This window comes from Lissotriton vulgaris, chromosome 2_1 (assembly GCF_964263255.1).
Source record: "Lissotriton vulgaris chromosome 2_1, aLisVul1.2, whole genome shotgun sequence".
Lineage (NCBI taxonomy): Eukaryota > Metazoa > Chordata > Amphibia > Caudata > Salamandridae > Lissotriton > Lissotriton vulgaris.
The window spans coordinates 814563549-814582989 of record NC_141687.1 but is presented as its reverse complement, the minus strand read 5'-3'; the positions used below and the strand labels follow the sequence as shown (position 1 = coordinate 814582989).

At 49.2% G+C, this 19441-nt stretch overlaps 1 protein-coding gene across 1 annotated transcript in view; it reads left to right on the top strand.

Moving 5' to 3' along the window:
• FKBP7 (FKBP prolyl isomerase 7) overlaps positions 1–19441 on the top strand; it is a 71016-nt gene that overhangs the window by 41161 nt on the left and 10414 nt on the right. The window contains exon 2 of the mRNA XM_086958702.1: positions 8853–9004. Coding sequence (XP_086814828.1) covers positions 8853–9004 — 152 coding nt within the window. The remainder of the gene's footprint in view (positions 1–8852; positions 9005–19441) is intronic.

Sequence of the window (19441 nt, the reverse complement as noted above, 5' to 3'; positions counted from 1 at the left end):
AATTGTCTTCTACCAAATCGTAACCCCAGAACAGTATCCTGTAAAACGACGAACTTGTCAACTTTTCAGAAATAATCGGGGCTGATAAAACGTAATCATTTAACAATACAACAAAACTCAGAACATCCTTAGTGCGCTGAGCAATACCAGCCTCATCACCACCTCTTTGTCTCACCTCACCTCTCAAAGATTACTCCCAAGTATGCACATACGACCTCCTCATTACCTGGACAACAAATGTTGCACCAAATTCAAAACACTTATTCCCCCTAGTGCCCAGATGTTCAGCAGTAACTCGGTCTTCTCGTCGTCTGCTACCTGGGCCAACTGGTGGAGCTTCTGCAACTGTGAAAGAGATGAAGCGCCCGCTATATCATTCTTCACTCCTGTACATGACTTGCATGTTGTGATGCAAACAATCCAGCAGAAATCTTCGCAACAGCCTCAAAACCCTAAAGTCCCAAGCCTTTTGTCTGTGTACCAGCTGCACCCCTGTGGTGTTGATACATTTAACACCACTCTTCTCTTAGCCAGTTCACTACCCCACATCACCAGCGCAACTAACAATGGAAAAAAATCCCAGAAAAGCATTACTTCTCCCATGCTTCAACCAATTATTTAGCCACTGTTCAGCCCATCACCTTCCATCCCCAAAAAAGTCCTCAACCAGTGGCTTCAGTTGCATCTGAAAAAGTCTGTACATGTCATGTTTCCTCATCTCTAAAAAACATACTGACAGCATTTAAACTGGTGCCTAATACTGAAATCTGCCCACAGAGTCTCTGTGACCCTCACTCTGTGGTGCGGTAACTTAGCCTCAAATATGTCCAAACCAATTCGCGTGCAGAAAGTACTCCCTGCCCGTACTACCCTGCAAGCAAAATTAAGATGACCTAGCAGACGCTGAACTTTCTGCAGCTCACTTGTTTCTGTTAATAAAGCAACAGTTTCTTGCACTTTATCAGCTGGTATTCTCGCTTGCTTTTTCAGAGTATCCAGTTCAATACCCAGAAAAATCAGGAGTGCGCCTGGTCCCATTGTTTTTTATGGTGCCAATGGAACACCAAATTTCTCGGCTACATTGATGTCCTCATGTTTCAACAGTGCCATTGCCATTTCATAATAATGCCTACAGTACATGCTAGCAAAAATTAAGAAAGCTGATGTCCAATTATTAATGTTAATGGGTACATCTCACCAGCTCCCACTGCTCTTCTTTGAAACCCAGTTCCACCAGAATTTCTTGATTAATCAATTAAAAAACATCCACAAACTCTCCCTTACAAATTGTTTCTTTCGTTTTTGCTGACTAATGGACACCCAGCGGCATGGTCTTATCTCCCCCCTCATTAGCTCCATCCCCTTTTTGATCCTCTGTCACTGCAGGACTTCATTTGTCTTTTGTATCTTCCAAAGAGTTCAAAACAACTGTTGTTCCCCCACATAGCTCGACCTTTCTTTTGAAGTGTACCCATCTGAAACCCCAACCTTTATTATCCCCTCTACCACAACAACTGACTTACTTTCATGCCTTTTTCCCATATGGACTTATATCTCAAACTGTTCACCAATGTTGCGTACCGTGTGGTAGCCATCTCATCCGTCTCAAGGCTTCATTCCGACCCCACTCTTCTGAAAAACTTTGCATCAGTTGGGAGTTCTGAAGTGCCATGTCCCCTCTTGACTTCTAAAAGGCACTGATCTCCAGACCACTGTTAACTGCATCACCTCCCACCGTAGCCTTCAAAAATACACTTCCCTTACCACTTACCATCATGTTCCACAATCTCTCTTCACCTCAACCTCTTCATCATCAAAGTCCAATACCATCTCCACACTTGACATCCATGCCCCCACTCACTCCCAGGAGTTTTCTATAATCCACTTCTCCACCATACACCCTCCAATCAGCTACAGTTTTTGGTGGTTGCTGAAGTGTAGACATCATGTCCTGGCGTAGGAAAGGCTGCCAACATTTGCATCCTCACTTCTGTCTGATGTAATAGGGCCATAATGGCCCCTGTCAGGGGCAGTGAAGCATCACCAACCTCCAATACTGGTGTTGTAGGGCAAAATTCCTCCTGAGCATCCCAATCTGGGGGAGCCCTTGATCCATGGACCCCTCAAGCTGGTAAATCTCCTTCTCCACCCTCTCTATCTCCTCCCCATCCAAGACCCAAACATACTGACCTAACTCCTACCTCATCCCCATTATCCACCTTAACGTTTGCCTTAATATCTTCACCAAGTACCAAATCCCACTCAGTATCAACTATTATGCCTTGTACGTTTAAGTATTTCTCCTGTAAAGCAAATTGTGCTTCCCATTAGCTTTCTAAACCCAACTTCATGTTGTGGCAGATAATTTTTTTTATCTGCAGATGTAAAGTTTAATACCCCCGAATTGTGAACAGGGTCCCGCTTTTTGGGGACATCTTCACTAAACTGCAAAGCTCGTATGTTGCACTCCGGGAACTACATTTCCATACCTGTAAACACACACGGTGCCTGTGCCACCGCCACCGTGTGACACACAATATCAGCTCCCATCACACGGTCTCCCGTGAGGAGCCGATATCACATCACTGTAAATAGAGGTCTTCCAGGCCTTGAACTGTGGACATCCATTAAGAGGTGTGAAAACACCCCAGAACATGGGCACCAGACTAGGTAGGCAAGCGTTTTGTTTTTGGTGGGGGGCGTTATAGGTGCCTCGTAGGTAATTCTCTGCACGAGGCCCTGCCCCTTTCAAGGCCACACGTCTCCTCACACCATGAGATTGTTTTGCAAGTTGACAGGTATGCTTTTCTTGCGAGATTTAGGGCATAACATCATCACATTCACGTTGTATGTTTTGGTCAGTAACCTGTGACCCCTGCTGCCCAACTGCATCCTTTCCATTCACCTCCGAAACTGTTACTGCTACCATAGCAGCTGCTACCTAACGGATGTGGGGGGGGGGGGGGGGGGGGGCGGCAGGAATTAAAAATAAATTAAAAAAACCACTTACCTGGATACGGCAGACCGGCTGGCTGGCCCCCCCTCTCCTTTGTTCTCTTTCCGAGCTTCTGTGGAAGCAGGAAGCACACAGGCTCCCTAAGCTAATCACAGCGCTGCAATGCAGCGTTGTGATTGGTCTGAGCACCGCAGTTCAGAGCTCAGACAGGGGCTGGGAGGCTGGGAATGTTCTCCGCCCAGGCTGTATTGAAGCCCGGGTGGAGAACTTGCAAAGTGTGCATGACATTTTGGCTGGGCTGAGACAGCCGGCCATGCATGCCATTCCCCCAGCATTTTAACAGCACAGCGCTGCCTCGCCCCCAACCAACTGAGCCAGTAGTTTAAATAAATTGATAATAACGTTGGTATTCTCATTTTATTTTTCAGTTTTTAATTGCTCACTCAGTGGGGCAACACTTAGAGGAGGAGCCGCCACTGTTTGCTACCCTGCCTGATACTACCCAAATGCCTCAGTGAAACGCCAGCACTCACTTTGCACAGTGGAAAGCTCCGTCCCCTCGGGCTCCTCTTTTCACATGCTTGGTAGCACGTACAGCTTCCGCCTCAACATATAAGGCAGGTGACCCGACTGTTTTTTTCTGATTGCGACTGGTATGCTCTTGATCTGACCCCTAATTAACCACAACCTTTGTCTCCCACATAGAGGAGAGCATGCTTACCTCTTCAGCCTCCTGCCTGCGAGGATGGTCCATTCTCACTCACACTTAATCAAGGACACCTGGATGTATCAAATTATCCTGTCCAGCTGTGCACAGTGTACGCAGAGCCTTCCTAATTTCCTCAGTTGTATTTTTTACCATAGTATTTTAATTACTTTAACTGCTTTCAGACCGTTCTATTGGCATATGCCCCCCCCCCTCCCCATCGGACCCTCCAGTTTTTGTCCGAGCAGTGGTGAGTCACTCCTACAGTGGAGGAAGGGCCAGTGCAGACTACTGAGTATTTATTTGACTGTTTATATAGCGCAAACACAACCGATATGTATTAGTGCACTTTGCTCGCGAGCTAATTACATCATACGAGGCACTTCATTTGTAAGCAGGGGGAGATTAAGTAATTGTGCCCAGAATTACAGGATGTTGAGCTGAAGCGAAAACTCTGTGTTGTTCCCTTGTTCACAATCGAGAACTCTGGCCCTACTGCCACATCTTCTTGCATCAAAGGAGGGACATGAAACCATAACTTTTGGTCCTCACTTATGAGAGGTGACTTTGGTTGGTTGTTTTAAGCATCTTACAATGAAAACATAGCAAAGCCATGCACCCCAGCGAAGCATGTAGTTACCAAGCGCCTGAATTTAATTCACCAGGCTGCACCGCTCTCCGCCAACAAGCGGAACAAATGCAGTCAGAGAGTGCAGAGGGAGCCATGTGGTGCCTAGTCAGCCCTACATATGTTCCAACAGCAACACAGTGCCCAGAAGGCCTCTCACAGCCTGCTTTTAGGCCCGGATGATATGCACCATGAGCCCAACTGCGGGAGGCGTGTGCAGTTCCATACCTCACAGCCAAGGGAAACGGGCGCTGCTTCAACCCTGTGGGGAGAAGGAATATGATGTTTCCTCTGTGCAGACAGTAACCCTGGGTGTAGTTTGCGTAGTCGCACTATGCTTAGCTACACAAAGTGCACTTCGCACAATGCACGCTATGCGTAGCTACTCGAACTGCGTAGTGAGGTAGGGAAATACTCTTCACAATGATTGTACAGTGCCGGATGCTTGTCCGCACTGTGCAGTCATTGCGAACGGCATCATGCACAGTGCAAGCAGTCGTGTTCTGCCGCTCGAGTAGCTCTGTACTCAAGCGGCAGCTTTCTCAATGCGGACTGGTAGTTTCTCATCGCGAGCGGTCGCAAGCATACTCGAACACTCGCAATGAGAAACCTGTCCTCCCCGCATTGAGAATCACGCCAGGAGGTTTATTTTCCACGCTCGCGATCAGCAACTTGATGTTGCCGATCACGAACAAGGAAAAAGTCTCGCCGGGATGTTGATTTTTTCGCTCGCGGTCGCCAACTTGAAATTGAGGGCCGCGAGCGAGCAAAAAATGCCCACTACGCTACGCATTTTTGTACTGTGCTACGTGTGAGTTGCATAGCGTGTGGTTGCGCTAACTACACACACTCTGCAAGTGTAGCCTAGTGTTCCGCCCAGGGTTAGCAGATAGTCAAAGTTGGATTAGGGGCAGAGTCTGTGCTCGGATCGCCAGAGGAAGTCTGCTGGAGCTAAATGGATCCTGGGGGGGTGGGGTGAGGGCTCCTTCTCAGCCAGAGACTGGTGCATGCCAGATAGCACCTGGACTGACCAGATCACCCACGCTCTGTGCCCTCCCGGAGGGTTGCTGTTGGCTCTGCCTTGCCAGCGTCGGAGCCCGGATCGTTCACCCTGGGTATTGAGCTCCTCAAATAGGCCCTATCGTGCGTGCCGAAACCCAGCTCAAGTGACTGACTTTCAACCCTATAACTCTTGGAAAGCCTAGACCATTCAGCATCCTAACACAAGGAGGAATGCTCGAGGTCTCCCTGTACCAGACACATTAGTCATGTGGGACAGAGGTAGTTTGCGATTAGGCATATTTGTGGAAGGAGTTGCCGGGTAAGTTACTACTGGCTAAACCAGAACAAGCATTGGCATAGCAATAGGTCTCACCTTTGGGACCTTATAAGTGTTTAGTTATCCAGCACAATATTCTTGGTGCAACAACATCAAGTGTTGCAAGGCTAAACACTTATAAGGTCCCAAAGGCGAGACCTATTGGCTATGCCAATGCTTGTTTCCTATGGTTAGCCTCTGTACGGGCAAGACTCAGGATTGCTGTTAAAAGGATGAGGCCACCCAGTTATGTTATGTTACGTTACAATACATTATGTTTATTTGTGTATAGCACAGCTTATCACTCTGTAGAGTATCCAGGCGCTAGACGGTAGATGACCAAATGAGATTACAAGCATTAGCAATGCCAATAGGTCTGGGTTTAAAGTATAAACACCAGTCCGCATTAGTGTACAGCATGGCTCCCTCCAGTGACAGTCATGCGAACAACAGCAGAGAGGATGGTAAGCATTTTGTACTGCAGGTCACACCCAGGAAAGCTAATGTGTTTGGTGGTGTGGGTCACAGCAGCTTTCTTGAGCGCTTCTTGGAGATAACTGAAGCCGACATTACCCAAATAAAAGGGAAAGCTCCAGATAGTAAGGTCTGAGCTGGCAGGTGTGACCGTGTCAGTTCTTCACTGTCATGAATATCTTCTTGGCGCTAACTAAACTGTTGCTGCAACTGATTAGTTGCTATGGTAACGAGTGCCTCTGGAGCAGCACACATGGGACAGCGAAGCATGCGGGTGCTAAAGGTCAAATGTTGTTTAAATACTGTGGAACTGGTAAACCTCTGTTCTCGCCCCAGCCTCCTTTCTCCAGCGCCGAAACACGAAGTCTCCCACCTCACGGCACTTCAGGCTGAACATCATGAAGTGTTGATACAAAGGCGGAAAGCATTATAAGTTGTTGTGTGTGGCTATAAGTAGCACACGGACACGTGTGATACCCTTTACTGGAAAATGTATAGCAGTGCCACAGGTCTGGCAGCCCACACGCAAATCCTCATTAATCCCTGGGTTAAGATGCCAGAAATCAGGTGTAACCTGCTAGCCGAATGTCTCAGCTAAGAACTAAGACGGAAGTGAAAGTTTCGACAATGGACTAACAGAGGCTCTAAGAGGGTGGATCACTTCGGATGCCAATTTCACTTGAAAAATCACATGACATGGGTGTCTGGTGAGGCACGATTGCCTCAACATCGTAATGAAGGAAAGCGACGATGAGGTAATGTTTTGGTAAAACCTATTTAAATTTAAGAAAACATGCACACGGCAGCAGGGGAGGGGGCCTGCGCGATTCCCTTGCGGGAGCGTGCACCATATGGCGCCTCCCTATGCCGCCACGCGCTACCCGCAAGGAAATCGCCAGACGTGCACGCGTTGCCATTGCAAGCAATGCAACACGTGCATGTTTTTGTCCCCAAAGCTGTGATGATGGCATTAGGTCTCTCTCCTATGTGCGCTGCATAGGCGAGACCTAACAACTGCCATTTTGGCACAGAACTTAATGTCAGGCGCCTAAGAAAATAAGACATCTTCCCTCATTTTTGACCCGTGCTCACCTTAGTGGAACAGATGCAAATAAAGTCCGAACCTCTGCCACTGCTTGCCTTGAACAAATCACTGACAGAATATTTGAAACAAATCTATTGTATGGACCTGTGCTTAATTTGAGCCGCTGGTTTCTGGTGCTCAGGACCCTCTCGCTTAATTGGCAATACCAGCACGTATGACAGTCTTCCACGTTGGAGACTAGCACAACAGTTTATTAATTCAACATACATTAAAAATTACTAATATCTGCCGCCAAAGCCATTCTTATAGATTTGGGGGCCTGGAATAGTCCGAATTGTCACATTTGTAGGAGTGCGATAGATAGTAGCTGTGTTGATATTGTAATTAGCAGCACTGACAGCAGCAACGAGCGATGCAAGTGAAAGTGGACTCCTGACAAAGGCCCTGGCACTTCCTTTTTTGCAAATTAAGCACTGGTGTTTAAGAAGTATTGTGTCAAAAATAGCGAGGACCAAAATATTAAGAAGGTAGATACAAATAGGTAAGTCTAGATTTGCCAGTCGGGGTGATTCGTCAAGCGGGGGCTGAGAAAAAAGGGGGGGTCCCAAAATGTGTTTTCCCCTTGCAATTTTCCATAGGGATCTTTAGTTGCGGCTACAGCCCGAACTACTGAACGGAATTACACCAAATTTGGCAGAAAGGTAGACCATGGTTCAGAGTCGTGCCTTTTGGTTAAATGGTGTAAATCCGTTCAGTAGTTCTTGAGAAAATCAAAATCAAAATTACATATATATCTATGGCCGCGGTGGATCCGCGCACCCTAAGCGCACCCTGCCGAGCACAAACTGTATTCTAATTGGCTGTCAACACTCCAAATCAGGAAGTGTTGGCAGTCATTGTGTGCCTCGGTAGAACCGAGGCACAAGAAACCTAATAAAAAATGCGCAAAACGCAAAAAGAGGGCAGGGTAGAAGCACCCTGACCCCCTAGGGGATTTTTTTAAATCGGTAAAATCCGAACAGGGTGCGCAGATCTCTGCCCACGGCTGCCCCACAGTCTGGCTGCGTACATGTTAAGCATCTTGCACAGGGACGCTGAGCGGGAGCGGGTAGTATGACTGGTGAAACCCTAACAACCATTTGCAAAACCCAGAGGCCACTTGGAATTCCCATAATGCTAGGTAGGGGGTAGAGGCGGCTAGTTAGTACTAGGTGTGCCAATACCCAGAAACATACGCAGGATAAGGGATGCAACTGCACCACAGTAGGTGAACACCACAAACAATCTCTGCCACCAGGTTTTGATAAAGGTATGCTTCAGGGTACAAAATGATTAACATAAAGGTGGCACTATTGCCTGGTTGACCACAACCTCACGGTTGCCAGGAGAAGTACAATAATGTGCTATTTCAGCCTCCTTTCATGTTAGATGGATCGGATAGTGAGACCCTGGCAGTGAGACTTCTGGCTGGACCTATAAATATGGACTTTTATGTGGTGCCTTAATTTGCGATAGGAATTTCTTTATATGTGGCATTTTCTTCAGCAGTTATTGACTCAGATGTGAACACCCCTACCTAGTAGTGCACATAGGTACTTTTTGCAATTGATGGGTGTGTTTGTTAAAAAAAAAACGGTTTTACATTATGCATCTTTTGTACAACTGTATGCGATTTATTTGAGTATTCCTTCCTTGTTATATCTTACATCTGTTTCTGTTTTTTAGTCGGTCTGAACAGGATGGTCATCCTAAGTGGTTTGTTCTCGGTGTTGGACAAGTAATTAAAGGACTCGACATTTCAATGATGGATATGTGTCCCGGCGAGAAAAGAAAAGTGACAATACCGTCCACGTTAGCATACGGAATACATGGTTTAGGTAAAAGATACTTTCACATTATTGTGCATGAATATCGAGTTTACCCCAAATGTTTGCTATGTCATGCTGTGGCTACATGTATCTAGTTGCAGGGTCTCTACTGCTTCAGCCTCCGGTGCTTGTGACATAAGCATCCAAATTATTATTTTTAAATTCACCCGTGCAAAAAATTATAGATTTTCTGTTTTTCACTGAAATGAAATGAAAAATTGCACTTATATAGCTCGTAACTACCCGGAGGCCTCGCAGCGCTTACTGGTGAAATGCGTTCACTGGTGAAATGTTTCCTTGTATAATTCAGGATTTTTCTTGTGAAACCACCGTTTTGAGGTTTTTGAGGGATTTTCTTTTTGTAATGGCGTTGCTAGAACTTTAATTTTTGTCTCTGCAACAAATGGAAAGCAACCACGTTGGTCAGAAAATAAATGACTGTATAAGCTGTAGAAGCTTTATTTTCATACCAGTGTCCCACCAAAAGCTAAATCCAATGTCCCCCTATAGGATAAACCAGTGTCCCACCAATAGATAAACTAGTGGCCCATCACAAGATATACTGGTGTCTCACCACAAGACATATCAGTGTCTCACCACAAGATGTACCACTGTCTCACTGCGAGATACACCAGTCCCACTACAAGATAAACCTGTGTAAAAGATATACCGGTGTCTCACCACAAGATATACTGATGTCTCACCATAAGATATACCGGTGTCTCACCACAAGATAGACCAATGTCCCACCATAAAATATCCTGGTGGCTCACCATAAGATATACCGGTGTCCCACCAAAAGATAAACCAGCGTCCCACCATAAGATATACTGGTATCTCACCATAAAATATACTGGTGTCTCACCATAGGATATACCAGTGTCTCACCATAAGATATACTACTGGTTCACTGTTAGAAAAAACAGTCTTGCATCACTAGATAACTAATAGATGCACTCCTTTATTAACCAGCGTGACACCCTAGATTAACTAGTGTCCCATCGTAGATACATCAGTATTCATCCACCACGTAAACAAATGTCACATCACCAGATCAACCAGTCCCATTCCTACCACCAAGCCAGGCATGTGAAAAAGGTCTTCTGCAAAGAACAGGTGATTCCGGGTCTCATAGGCTAATCTTCATTCTGTGGACTTAAACTCATGATGGTCAAATATAGGTGGATAAATACTATCCAGAATTATTAGTTCTGGCTCCAATATCTCTCCACTTCAAATCCAGCCAATCTGTATTGATGACCTTAAATCATTCAGCATCAGACCACCAACTCCCTTACTCTTTGACAACAGATCCGGCCCTCAGGCACTCTGATGCAACTCTCATAGGGTCCGTTGACTTGCAAATAAACCTGTCATCAGCATAAGATTTCAAGCAGAATCCTTGGTTCCAGAGGAAGTCAAATCTCAGAAGCTTCAGACAGATGTTAATGAAGTACATCCAAAAGCACTGTAGCAACACTTCACGCCTCTCAGTTTAAAATGCTTGGAATATGTTTATAAATCTGTGGTCCTCACATGTGAGATGGCAGGTATTGGTGACCACTGAAAGCCCAATAACTCTAAGTGTGATGTTTCACACAGTCTCAAAATGCATACTCCACACTTAAAATGCTATAGATCATATGCATGATGCAACATTTATTTACAAAGTTCATATTTAGGGGCGTGGCCAATATGGCAACCGGAGCAGACGTGTAGTGGTGAAGCTCCCCAGCCCGGACCCCCGTAAGGCCCCTAAAAGCGACAACCCCTGTGACAGTGGGCACCGAATCTGGCAGCGACAGTGCCGCTGGTGCCCGCGTGCTTGGAGAGGCACTGGTTGCGGTGCCAGCCTGCTGTGCCTCCCGTCCCCCACCGCAGAGTAGACGCTGACGAGTGCGGCAGAAGTTGGCGGCCGGAACGGCAAGATAATTGGCAGCAGGCCCCGGCAGTGTACAGCTCCCACACGCCTGACACCTGAGATGCTTGGTGGGGGACTGCGATTAGAGGACCGGTGCAAGAGTGAGCCGCGTCGGCGGCCGCAGAGAGAGGTGAGAGGCAGACAGAACAGCCTGCGCCGGCGTGCGCGCTCACCCGGGGAGGCCTGAAAGTTGAGGCCCCGGATCTGGGGCCTACACCACGCAGATACGCTCGGGCCCCACAAGAATTCCTGAGAACAGGGAGGGGACCGGCATCCTGTGACACCACGACTGGAAGGTTGGGGAGACTGCGTGTGCCGACCGCGTCCGCCGAGCAGGAGTGAGGCGGAGGGAACAGGCCCTGCCAGCCTGTACACCCGGCTTTGAAGACGCGAAAATCAAGGCCCCGGCTGTGGGGCCTATAACGGGCGGGCGCGCTCGGCCCCTCCAGATCCCCCCCCAGCAGAGAAGGAGCCGGCTCGCTGCAGCACTGGGAGGTCACCGCTCAGAGAACCCTGCACACTCCGGAGCTCAGGGACAGCTGTCAACTACAGACCCCGCCACCTCGTGGGAGCGATCTACTGCGGTGGGGCAGGCTGGAAATTGAGCCCCAGGCTGTGGGGCCCACATCGACCGGTTAGCCCACGAGTCATCCACTGGCTGGAAAGAAGGGTGACAGACTTGGCTCAGCAAGGGGGCCCTATTGCGACACGCCCGTGGGACAGGCCAACCATCCGACCGCACCGGCCGGTGCGAGAGAGCCAGAGGCCAAGGGGACTGGAGAGGGGCAGAGAGGACGGAGGTGCTGGGCTGGCACCAACATCGCTTCCCTGGTGAGAAGACCGAGTGCCGGGGTTGCACGGAGCCCTGCACCAGACCAGTCCTGAATGAACAGTGGGGAAGAGACCCTGGTCGATACTGCTGGCCGGTGAGTGGAGTTTGGAAGGGGCCCCGCACAACGCACCCCCCAGCACAGTGAATTCGACACCGGGGATCGTCTGGCGCTGATTAGGAGGGGCGGACAGCCAGGCAGTACAGGCGTTGACATGCAGTCCCTGCATCTCTGCAGGGCCCGCAAACAACGGGGTGCGTCTCACCCTTCCCTGAGACATCAAACATCACGGGCCACCCCGGATCAGCCCAGGCAACACAGTATGGCCAATACAGGGCGCTTAGGAGGTCGCACCATTACAGACATGCTGGCCAAGAGCGCCCCCAAGGGAGAGAAGGGACCTCCCTCCCCGCAGCAGCAAAAGACGTCGCTGGCCAGGAAGACGGAGGAGCCCCCTTCACTAAATCCTTTCTAGAGTCCCTGTTTAACTCCCTACGGGAGGACTTCATGACACTTGAACAAGATATGGCAGGGGAGCACTGTGAACTGCGCCGCGACGTTGACGGCTTGGGGGAACGCGTGGCAGTAATGGAGGATACGGAACAAAACCGGAGCGCGGAGATGGAGCACTTGCAGCAAGAGGTCCTCCGCCTTCGTGAACAACAAGTGGACCTGCAGGTATACACGGAGGACCTCGAAAATCGCTCCAGGAGGAACAACATAAGGGTACGGGGAGTGCCATCCAAAGAGGAAGGAGACAACATCACCCGCTACCTCCAGGGCCTGTTCCGGGAGATTTTAGGAGAAATGGATGACTTTGAGATACGTATCGACAGGGTGCACAGAGTAGGTCTGATGCACCGCGCGCCTGCCCCCCCACCCAACATCCTAGCCTACCTACCGGACTTTCCACTTAAAGAGCGAATTCTGAGGGCGGCTCACCAGAAACAGCCTCTCCACCACCATGGTCGTCCGGTGGCGCTATTCCAGGACCTCTTAGCTATTACCCTACATAAAAGGAATTCCTTCAGGAGATCCACGTCGTTCCTGTGGGACAAGGGAGTCCCCTATTCTTGGGGACACCCCTTTAGGCTGATCTTTAAGTGGAATGGGGCCTTACATCAACTCAGGTCGCTGCAGGACACGTGTGCCCTGCTGGGCATTGATTGTGAGGAGGATCAACTGACACATGAGGCACCGCCTCAATCTTTGCAGGAGAGAACACCGCAACCCTCACGCGGAGGTTGGCAACGAGTAGGTTGCAGACATTCGCCCAAGATGCACCTTAAACCAGACCTAGAAACAGTGGCGCAGGAACAGGCCCAGGCGGTCCAGGAAGTATCCAAGGACACAGAGTCGCTGAACTGATGCAGCGAGAGAAGGGGTTATGACATTGCACTGGTAACAAGCGGGTCTTATGGGGATTCGAGTGGGGGGCAACTTGGGTCGCCACAGCCATGCGCACCTCATTGTACGACTACCACAGACCTGAACTGTACCTGGGCAGGTCTGGGACTATGACTTGCCATGGGATGTTTCTTGTTGGGGTGAGAGGGGGGGGTGGTAGGGGTTGGGGATGTCCTCCAAGTTGGGGTGGGAGACTTGGGGTGTTTCAGGGTGGGGTTCGTTTTGGGGGGTACCCTTCTGTCCACATTTTATTTTTCTGTCTTCCTCCCCACACGCTACACAGAGCACTGGCGTCCTTGACCAAGAGATGATGACACACACACGGCTCAAGATTCTTTCCCTTAATGTGCGAGGGCTGAACAACCCTATCAAAAGGCGCGCCATCCTATCCCTCCTAGGGCACTCCTCAGCAGATCTATGCCTCCTCCAGGAAACCCACTTGCTTCCGAAAGACCAGCACCGCCTCAAGTCCTGTGCCTTCCCCACGCAACTGTTCTCGTTCTCTTCCAAGAAAACGGCGGGGGGGTGGCAATACTGGTGTCCAGATCATTCCCGGGCAAAGCCCTCCACCATGAGGCAGAGATTAAAGTGTGGCTGCTGGTATATCGGTTCCTTCTCGCGGGCCAGATGCTAATGGTGGGTTCTATCTACACCCCCAACGAGGGGCAGGAAGTCTTCCTTCAGAAAGCTTTAGCGGCCGCCACAGCCAATACTGAGCGACAATTACTGTTGGGGGGTGATCTCAACCTAGTCTTCCATAACATAACGGATCGTTCCAGCCTGAGGTCGGGTCAGGTGGGGGCCCTTTCCAAGGATGGGCACGCGCACCTTCTGGACCTAGGCCTCACTGACCTGTGGAGACACTTACACCCAGGCAGTACAGCATACACTTACTATTCTGGAGCCCATAAGACCTATGCCAGGCTCAACTACTTCCTGTGATCCTCCTCATTGGCATCGCGGGCGCACGCGATAGACATCCTGCCGGCGTCACTGTCAGATCATTCCCCGGTAGTGGCCACTTTCTCACTGCCAGCCGCACTGCCATCGCAGCTACACTGGTGTCTTTGGGACTCCCTCTTGCATACTCCATCCACGGTAGAGCGGATTTGCCATCACACACTTCTTAACACACAATGATAACACCGAGACTTCGCGGGCAACGCAGTGGGCCGCCCTTAAAGCTGTATTACGGGGCAAATTTATTTCTGTCGCCACAGCCGATAACAAAGAGAGAGCACAGAAGAGGGCCGAGATTACACAGAGGGTGGCCGAACTGGAGTAAATGCACCAGCGCACAGGAGCTGCGCGGGCGTGGCGCCAGTTGTGCGCTGAGAGGAAAATGTTGGCAGCCTTAGACCAAGACAAGGCGGAATATGCGGCCCTCCGCATCCTCCATGCCTATTACACAGGGGGGGACAGATGCGGACGCCTGCTGGCGAACAAACTGCGCGAGCAGCACCAGAGAAACGAGGTGCAGAATGTCTATACTGCCCGCGGAGACTTGGTCTCAGATGACCGGGAGATAGCGGAGGCCTTTGGAGCGTTCTATGAAACCCTCTATGCAGGTGACTCCCTTGATACTCAGGCGGGTCAGACGTATCTAGAGGGCTTACACATTCCCTCCCTGAATGCAGCCCAGGCAGCATTCCTAGACAGGGACATCAGCTTGGAAGAGGTGGTGTCAGCCATCTCACGCTTGAAACTCGGGAAATCCCCTGGCCCAGACGGGTACCCGGCGGTCTTTTACAAGACGTTATCGATTTTAAGCTGTACACAGGTATTCTTGCAACTAGCACCCTATATGTCGAAACTAGTGGAACCGGACCAGGCTCGTTTTATACCGCAACTTCAAACAAGTGACAACACCAGACGGGTTCTCCAGCTCATTGAAGCTGGATCGCGCACGCCGCATGACTGCATGCTATTTGCAATAGATGCCGAAAAGGCCTTTGATAGGGTCCACTGGCCCTATCTTGAACAGGTCCTGCAGCGTTTTGGGCTCGGGGACGTGCTCTGTACCCGTGTCCTGAATTGCTACAGGCTGCCTAAGGCGATGGTACGAGTCAACGGGTACATGTCCTCGCGCTTTCCGATTGGCAGAGGGACCCGGCAGGGGTGCCCCCTCTCCCCTATCTTATTTGCTCTTTACATGGAGCCGTTAGCCCAAAGGATTCGGCAACATGATCTCATCCAAGGGATTAAATTCGTTGGTGATACGCACAAGATTAGCTTATATGCGCATGACATTTTACTTTCCCTCACCGACCCCGTCCAATCGCTTCGAGCTCTTTTTATCGAAACACACGACTTTGCACTTGCGTCCGGGTTCAAAATTAACACAGATAAATGCGTCGCCCTCAATATCTCCCTGCCGGCAGAGACGCTGACTGAGATCCCGGAGGAACACTCTCTACAGTGGTCCAACACCACGGTCCCATACATGGGTGTCCTTTTGGGTCCCACCATCCCAGATACCGTTGCAGCGAACTATTCCAGACTCCGCGCGCAGCTCCGTGGAGAACTCCGGAGATGGAAACGCCATTCCCTTTTCTGGCAGGGAAGAATAGCGGCCACCAAGATGACACTCCTACCGCAGATACTATATCTATACCAGACACTTCCCTTGCGCCCTCCGTCAGGCTGGATCCAGCAGACACAGTCTGAACTGGCACGTTTCATATGGCAAGGCCGTCGCCCACGCTTTAAGCAGGTCATCACGGTTCTCCCGCCCAAGCACGGTGGAGTGGAAGTACCCGATCTGCAACTCTATGCGGCGCAGCTCCGATACCTAGTGGAATGGCACCAACTGGAATACGGCAAAAACTGGCTCTTCCAAGACCAGGCAGTGGCGGGCATGCCATTGCAGGTGATCCCCTTCCTTCCAAAGCACCATCGGTCGCCTAACTTATATGCATCCCATATTATTGGCACGGTTATGGAGGTGTGGGATCGGGTCGCCACCAAACACGAGTTAACCTCTTTCCCCTCGCCCATGACCCCCCTGTTATCTAATCCCGACTTCACCCAGGTCTTGACCCCAAGGCATCTGTAGCCTGGCGACACTCCCCGTGCAGGTCCCTAGGGCACCTCTTTAATTTGGACGGATTTCTTCCATTCCACCAGCTGAGGGAGGAATATGGCATTCCGGAGGGGGATAGGCTCCCATGCATGCAGGTGCGTCACTGGGTGCTCCATCCATAGGTCAGGCCAGGGGCGCAGCGTCATCTCACCTCATATGAGAAGTGGCTGGTCACGCGCAAATCTGACAAAAAACTGATCTCCGATCTATATCAACACCTTCTTGTCACTAACTTTTATACATACAAAGCTGGCAGATGTCGGTGGGAGCGGGAAATAGGGAGGACCCTCACTCCGAAGGAATGGCGCTGCATTTACCACAGAGCTAGACATTCCGCATATCATGCAGGCCTCACTGAAACCCTAACCAAAGTGATTACGTACTGGTACCACACACCCGAACAACTTCACCAATTCGATCCCCTCATTAGCGACCGCTGCTGGAGAGGGTGAGGGGAATTGGGTACGTTAGAACACTTGCTGTGGAGTTGCGACAGACTGCAGGGGTACTGGAGCGCGATTCTGGATGACATAGACTCACATTTGGATACCCAAATCACCCGGTTCCCATCCTCTGTCCTACTGGGGTTGCCCAACACCTTGATGTATCCATTGAAATCATGGAGGGGCCGTCTTATTACTATAGCGCTAGGGGCAGCCACACAAAACATCCTAGCCCACTGGAGAACCTCTCAAGGTTGTGGATGGTGCTCGGCATGGAGAAGTTGTCACTTGTGCTAGCTGGTAGAGGGGAGGAATTTCCAGACCTATGGCGGCCATTCCTGACACTACTTACTGGGGAGTTTTGTGAGCTGAGGTGCCCAAGATATCTATGCCTCCTACGGTTGGCGGACACACCAATCCCAGAACTAAGTGACCCTGCACGCAAACGGAGGGCCAAGCCCTGCTGATTTGTTTTCTTCTATCTTCCCCTTTTCCCCTTTGGGGATCGTCCTTTTGATTTGTGGACAGAGGGGTGGGGGGGTGGTGGGGGCCTTGTTGATTTGTGTTGGGGTATTTTACAGGACATGTTTTGCTGACCAACTCCTAGCAAACTTCAAGCAAGACTGTCTTTCCTGAACTGGAGTTGTATCGAGGAGCCTGAAGTAATTTGGTGGTCCTGTTGTTTTATTTTCTCTGTAATTTCAATAAAGAGATTTAAACTGTAAAAAGTTCATATTTATATAATGTAATGTGACGTTAAAAGAATACATTTACAACAGCAAATCCATTTTTGCAAAAGTGTTCTTTGTTAGTGTGGATTTCCAAACTAGCCCAGCCCTTCTTCTGGTCATAATGGAGTGCAAGAAGGTCCAAGATCTAACATTAACTGAGGACATACCATCTTTCGTAGGTCAAGTGTGGCGTTTGTGAGACTCTGCAGAGACAGTGGAATCTCCAGTTTGTTGGATGCAAGGGAGGAGTACGGGCAGTGATCCTGAAAAATATATAGAAGAGCTCTTCACTAAATCATTACCCGAATGCTCAGAAAAGGACTGCCTCTAATTTGGGGGACTAAGAGGTGCACTAAACGAGGGGTAATTGGGTAAAGATTAAGAAAAAGGGCCTGATTGTATTTTATGGTTAAATAATTTCACTTACAGTAGTTGCTTTATCTACTAACATGGAAGCTTTTACCAAGTATTTGAAATGGCCTAAAAACATGGCAGAATTTAATTTGGTAATTCAAGAAATCACAACTAATCTGTCCAATCTTGCCTGTTTTAAGGCGCGGAAAATCATTTCTGAGGGAAGAAAAGAGAGACCCTAATAAGCTAAGAGAGTTCTTGGACTCTTTGATTGTCTTGTCTGCCTGTCGTCCTGCCCACTTCTCTCAGGGCCAAGTCAAAGTTAGGTATTTAATCAGTGCACTGTCAGGACCAGCGCTATCATGGGTGACCTCATTAGTAGCCACAGAAGATCCCTGCCTGTCTAACTATGCCACTTTTGAAACAACATTTAAAAAGATTTACTGGATGTAATGAAGGGGTAGTTGGCCCCCAAGGACGTCCTTGGGGGCCAACTACCCCCCTTACCTCTTGTAAGCCCTAAACAACAGGATTCCTGAGAGCTAGACGGAGGCCCAGCCCCCTTTCTGCACCACTCTGCAAATGCAACTACTAAGTTATAGTTACAAATTAGCATTTAATAAACCTTAGAAATTCACTGAAAGAACTATAAGTTTCAGGGATGTTATAGTTAGTAATTAGCATTTAAAAACCCTTAGAAATTCACTGGAAAAGCCTTAGGTTTCAGGGACGTTGTTAGAACTGGGGGTCTCAAGTTGGCTGAGGTAGGTACCTTAGTCCAAATAGGGACCCTAGCTACTAGTCAGGGAAAGGAGGGACGGCCTTTTAGATAACCCCTGCTCACCCCCCCCCCGGTAGTTTGGCACGAGCAGCCAGGATTATCTGCAAGGTAATGTGTAAAGTATTTGCAACCACACTCCCAGTAACACAGTGATAACACCACAAATGGACACCACACTGGTTTTTATAAAAATAGCGGTATCTTTATCAAAAGAAATACGATGAGACCAAACGATAGAAATCAGCAAACTGCAGGCCAGTCCCAGAACACACAGCAAGGGCAGTCCTTCTCTTCAGTCTCTTCAGCTGTTCTTCTTTGGAAGAGGTTCCTCTTGATCACCAAGTAGGTTCAAACCTTTTTCAGTCTTGAGTTCAGAGGTTTCAGCTCTCACAATTCTACCTCTAAATGCCTTTGAAGTCTTTGTATTCAGGGGGCTCTGACCCCAGTCCAAACCAGACCGGGGTGTCTTCCTGCCAGTGCACACCCTTTTCCTTTGATAGTGCTGGTCTGGGTCCCAGACAGGAGGTGGAGCCTTGTGGCAGCAACACAGCCCTCTTCACATCAAGGGGAACTATCCTCCCCCTCACATCAAATGCAGGCCAGCCTGTTGCTGTCTCACCTAACCCTCTCTGAAGTCAGGACACCCCCCAGACCCTGTCACAAACCCAGATGGTCAATACACAAACAGAGGCACACAGGATGGTTTAAGACAAGAAACCAGACACTTCTAAAAACGTGGTTTCTAAGCACTCAATTTAAAAACCACCTTCACCAAAAGATGTGTTATTAAATGATGATTCAGGCACACTAAACTCCATTTCTCCATCTTATGCCTATGGGAAGATATGCTGTAAACATGTGACACAGCATTCCCAATTCTTTCCTATGGGCAAGATG